The sequence below is a fragment of the Bidens hawaiensis genome, unplaced genomic scaffold (assembly GCF_021521415.1).
Source record: "Bidens hawaiensis isolate Kalapana, Puna unplaced genomic scaffold, B.hawaiensis_p1.1 tig00013428_1, whole genome shotgun sequence".
Taxonomy (NCBI): Eukaryota; Viridiplantae; Streptophyta; class Magnoliopsida; order Asterales; family Asteraceae; genus Bidens; species Bidens hawaiensis.
In genome coordinates this window covers 358,990-363,744 of record NW_027492139.1, presented here as the reverse complement: position 1 = coordinate 363,744, position 4,755 = coordinate 358,990, and the positions used below count along the sequence as shown (strand labels likewise).

At 35.0% G+C, this 4,755-nt stretch overlaps 1 protein-coding gene across 1 annotated transcript; it reads left to right on the top strand.

Annotated features, from left to right (window-relative positions):
* The first annotated feature begins 1,064 nt into the window (after positions 1 to 1,064).
* LOC143544137 (beta-hexosaminidase 3-like) lies at positions 1,065 to 4,169 on the top strand. The gene is made up of 15 exons (XM_077036295.1): positions 1,065 to 1,185; positions 1,365 to 1,719; positions 1,802 to 1,876; positions 1,951 to 1,986; positions 2,071 to 2,182; positions 2,255 to 2,325; positions 2,413 to 2,543; positions 2,649 to 2,714; positions 2,787 to 2,887; positions 2,987 to 3,046; positions 3,133 to 3,166; positions 3,259 to 3,357; positions 3,422 to 3,481; positions 3,559 to 3,809; positions 3,890 to 4,169. Exons 2-15 carry the CDS (start codon positions 1,384 to 1,386, stop codon positions 4,054 to 4,056), a joined length of 1,599 nt encoding a protein of 532 aa, XP_076892410.1. The 5' UTR covers positions 1,065 to 1,185; positions 1,365 to 1,383; the 3' UTR covers positions 4,057 to 4,169.
* The last annotated feature ends 586 nt before the right edge of the window (positions 4,170 to 4,755 follow it).

The following is a 4,755-nucleotide window of genomic DNA, read 5'->3' as shown; positions in this document are numbered from 1 at the left end:
AATCAGACTAGGTTGCTCTGAATATAAGTGTATATTGAGAGAAATAGCTAGAGAGAAGATAAGATGATGATACCGTTCCAAGGTGTTGGAGTATTTATAGCCGAAGGTATGTTTCCAAGCAGGTACGGCCAGCTGTATATAATATTCCTTTTCCACCAACTACAGGCTACGTACGTGCCACGATGGGAGTTGGTGGGTAGGCAGCGGCTGATAGTGACATTTTGTACTGGAGCGTGCTCCTCCTCGTACTATTGTCGGTGAGCTGTCACCCTGTGATTGGTTCATGGGCTGCTTTTGTCAGATCTTGTCTATTTTGTCCATACCTTGGCAGATATAGTACAAAAGATCTTTCAGAAACGTACGAACTGGCTCTTTTGGGCGGGAATATTCCCACCTTGCTCATTCTTTCCTCAGGTGACATTGCTGAAGTATGAGTTAGTGCCTTATGCGTGTAGCCTTACTGTTAGTGCGGGTAGCCTTCCTTCTTGGCTTGTACCCACAGCTGCGGGAACAGGTAGGGTACTGTACCAAGGGAGGCTTTCCTGCGGGAACAGCTGGCTTACTGCGTGTAAGGTCTCATCTCTGAGCATGGTGGGTCCTGCGGAACCAGCTGGTCTTTGCGCAGACGTACCTCTTCAAGGTGTGTCTTGCGGGTCCAACTGGGCTTTGCGGAGACCTACCTCTTCAATTACATAACTTAAATGGAACATAATATGATTCAATATTGAATGCTTTTGCTTTTCCACCTAATATATATGACTTAAACTCCAGAAGCAATATTATTGTCATATCTCATGATGTTCTTGATATCATAATTTCATTTCGTAATAATAGTTTACTAAATTTATTAGTTTATAATATAAGATCAATATCATCTGTAATAAAATAATAAACTTTCATAACATATAGGCCAACAACTAAACAATAAACATTGATCATATCAGTGAGAACTAAAAGATATAAAAGGATCTCCACCACACCAACTGCTTGTTATTCACGAAGAATAGAATATCTAATAACTACATTACATAAAAACCAATCCAACACTCCAAATATATCATCATCATAATAATAATAATAATAATAAATGAACATGGACGGAGATACTTTACAGATCTATAAATCTTCATCCCAATTCTTTCTCATGACTCATCCACACCATTATTCTTCACCTTTTCGTCACAGGTCCTTCTTTTCTATACTTTTTTTATCATCATTTCACCATTATTATTACATGTCCTATGATTCCTATATTATAAACTTGTTATGATTTTAATCCTTTAGTGAACAATTTTGTTTCTAGTATTTATTTGTTTCTGTAACAACCAATTTATGTTAATATTGTTTAAATGTACTTTGTGCAGAAACTGGTGAGACGGAAAGATGACGTGGCACGCCATCTTTCTGTGTTGTTGTTGTATGTTACACATGCTTTTGTTGGTAACTGGTAGTAATAGTTATCCAAAGAATATTAACATATGGCCTATGCCTGAATCAGTAGAGCTTGGTAACAAAACTGTTGTAATAAGCAAGGACTTTAATCTCAAGATTGATGGAACTAGCAAGTACAAGGACAAATCTGGCATTTTGAAAGATGGGTTCACTAGGTTGCTTGATGTTGTTACATCAAATAATGTTATTGAATACAACTTTGGAAAAGTTGATCAGTCTCTCATTTTACAGGGGATCCATGTCGTTATCTCGTCCGAAGACGATCGGGTATTCGTTTATTCCTGTTTATGAGTTCGGTTGTTCGGTTTCGGTTATTGATAATTTGATATGGTTTTGTTGTTTTGTGTAGTTGCAATATGGTGTAGATGAGTCCTACAAGTTGAATATTAATCCTAAAGGGAATCCAAATTATGCATATATTGAGGTTGGTGTGACTGATATTAATATTAATGCTTATGTATAAAGTTTGTTGATTTAATTGGATGAATATTTATGCAGGCAGTTACTGTCTATGGAGCTCTACGTGCCCTGCAGGTTACTTGTTTTGTTAATACACTTTTAGAAGGGTATAATGTGTTTGATTTATTGATTGTTTTGATAATAATAATAATGTGACAGACATTCAGTCAATTGTGCCATTTTAACCTTAACTCAAGAAAGCTTATAGTTAGCCAGACACCACTAACCATTACCGATCGACCACGTTTCACATACCGAGGGCTTCTAATTGGTAACATGATTATTTCTTTTTATTAATATTTGATAGGATGAATTCAGTGAGTTTATATTGGCAATGTTGCAGATACGGCCCGTCATTACCAGCCCTTACCAATGATTAAAAAAGTTATTGATTCTATGGCTTATGCAAAGCTGGTAAGTCTTAACTCATAGAGTACAAACAGGTTTTGAGAATTAGTAAGAAGGCATGATTTGTGAACTTTTTTATATGATTAAATGCAGAACGTTCTGCACTGGCACATTGTCGATGAACAATCTTTCCCGTTAGAGATCCCTTCATTCCCCAAACTATGGAATGGTGCTTATTCCAGACACGAACGCTACACAGTGGCTGCTGCAGCCGAGATTGTTAGGCAAGTAGATTATTATTCTGATTTGCATAAGTTGGGAGTGCATATTTCTCTAATATGTATATATATATATATATATATATATATATTTTTGGTTATGTTTTGCAGTTATGCTCAAAGAAGGGGAATTAACGTGCTTGCCGAGCTCGATGTTCCTGGACATGCTCGTTCCTGGTAATCCTTGTATTAAATTATGCTAGTCCTTTTTTTATGTTCATTAAAAAACCTAACACTTATTATGATTAGGGGCGTTGGCTACCCTGCATTATGGCCATCGAAGACATGTCAGGAGCCACTTGATGTCAGCAACGATTTTACGTTTAAATTGATAGACGGAGTTCTCTCAGGTGTGCTCGGTCTTCTTAATTTAAAGCTGTATTGAGAATTATTCTTCTTGTATGGAATATTGACAATTAACTGAGTAAAAATTGTTTTTCTTGTTTCAGATTTCAGTAAGATTTTTAAGTACAAGTTTGTTCATTTGGGAGGTGATGAAGTTGACACCAGTAAGTTACTGATTTTCAAGAATTTGAATTTAAATTCCAAATTGACAAAAAAAATAAAAATTTTAACACCGTGTTTATTATCTCAGGTTGTTGGGTCTTAACTCCTCGTATAAGAAACTGGTAAATAATCTGAAGTTATTTTCATCTTCTTTACCATCTGAAAATTGCAAATGAAAATAGTCAAATACTTGAATCAACCTTTTGCATTGCAGGATGAAACAAAAGGGTCTAAACGAGTCTACCGCTTACGAGTATTTTGTCCTAAAGGCACAAAAGATAGCCTTGTCTCACGGTTATGAAGTTATAAACTGGTGAGTTGTGTGTTCATTACATCAATAGTCAAAATTACATTCTAATTTTTGTATTATTTTACAGGGAGGAAACCTTCAACCATTTTGGTAACAAATTGGACAAAAAGACAGTGGTTCATAACTGGTATGTCTCTCTAAACAGTTAAACTTGTATTGTTACAAACTGTTAAGGTTTATTATTTGTTGTCATTCTGCTAATAGGCTCGGTGGTGGTGTTGCGGAGCAAGTTGTTAAAGCGGGATTAAGGTGCATTGTTAGCAACCAAGACAAGTGGTACCTTGATCACTTGGATAATGATTGGGAAATGGTTTATATGAACGAACCGCTTGTAAACATTACAATACCCGAGCAACAAAAGTTAGTTATTGGGGGCGAAGTATGCGCGTGGGGCGAAAGAATTGACGGGTCGGACATTGAACAGACCATATGGCCACGTGCTGCAGCAGCTGCAGGTAACTGAACTTTATTTCACATCACATGCTTACAATTGTTTTGTTATTAACATTTTTTTTATTTTGTTTGATGATTAAAGAGAGGTTGTGGACGGCTCCCGACAAACTTGCTAAAAACGCAAGTGATGCGACTTCAAGGATATCAAATTTTAGGTGTTTGTTGAATCAAAGAGGAATTGCAGCTGCTCCGTTAAGCGTGCCGGGTCGGGCTGCACCACTCGAGCCGGGCTCATGTTACTTTCAGTAGTTTGATAAATGTGGTTTCTTCAATAATCATGGCAAAAATGTCATTTATGTTGATAATTTGGAATATAAAAGTTATAAGTTATTATGACAAATTGGGTGTCTGTAAAACTGTTTCAGTCCTTGCAGTGAAGTTATTTTCTAGTTATATTATTGGATGGGTCAATTGCTTTCATATTAAAAAAACTTGGTAACAGAATTCATGAAAGAAGTTTTATTTGGACATTTATGCCTTAAAACACATTATACATGAGTGGATGAGAAAAATGGAATATTACATTAATAAATGATAATGATGTGAGGGTGTAAATGTCAAATTTGATGTGCCAGGTTAAAATGTCAAACACAATTATTTTGTGGATTTACGTTGACCAATTGATGCTGAAATGTCAACGAGGTTGCCACATATTTCTTCTTATAAGAAAGTATCATCACTATCATGCTTATTTAATCTTTTTTCTAACTAGCTTTTATATTATATTATATCATAAAATACTTTTTTCTATAATGCAGAAAAATAGAACTTTTTATTGTTACCTTTGTCAAGTAAAATAAAGTAAGTTTACAAAAGTTGTCAACCTTTTGTAAAGTTGCATAGATTAATCAAGAAAAATAAAGTTTAGTATTATTACTTTTGCCAAGTAAAAATAGATTGTTTTTAGTTAATAAATTAATCATTATTGTTATTATTAAAGTCATATTT

What these genes read in the sequence shown, in the direction of transcription:
- LOC143544137 (XM_077036295.1), top strand. Translation starts at nt 1,384, where the DNA reads ATGACGTGGCACGCCATCTTTCTGTGTTGTTGTTGTATGTTACACATG. An exon ending in ATACCGAGGGCTTCTAATTG is followed by an intron (nt 2,183 to 2,254) that starts GTAACATGATTA and finishes GCAATGTTGCAG; the next exon opens with ATACGGCCCGTCATTACCAG. An exon ending in ACGTGCTGCAGCAGCTGCAG is followed by an intron (nt 3,810 to 3,889) that starts GTAACTGAACTT and finishes TGATGATTAAAG; the next exon opens with AGAGGTTGTGGACGGCTCCC.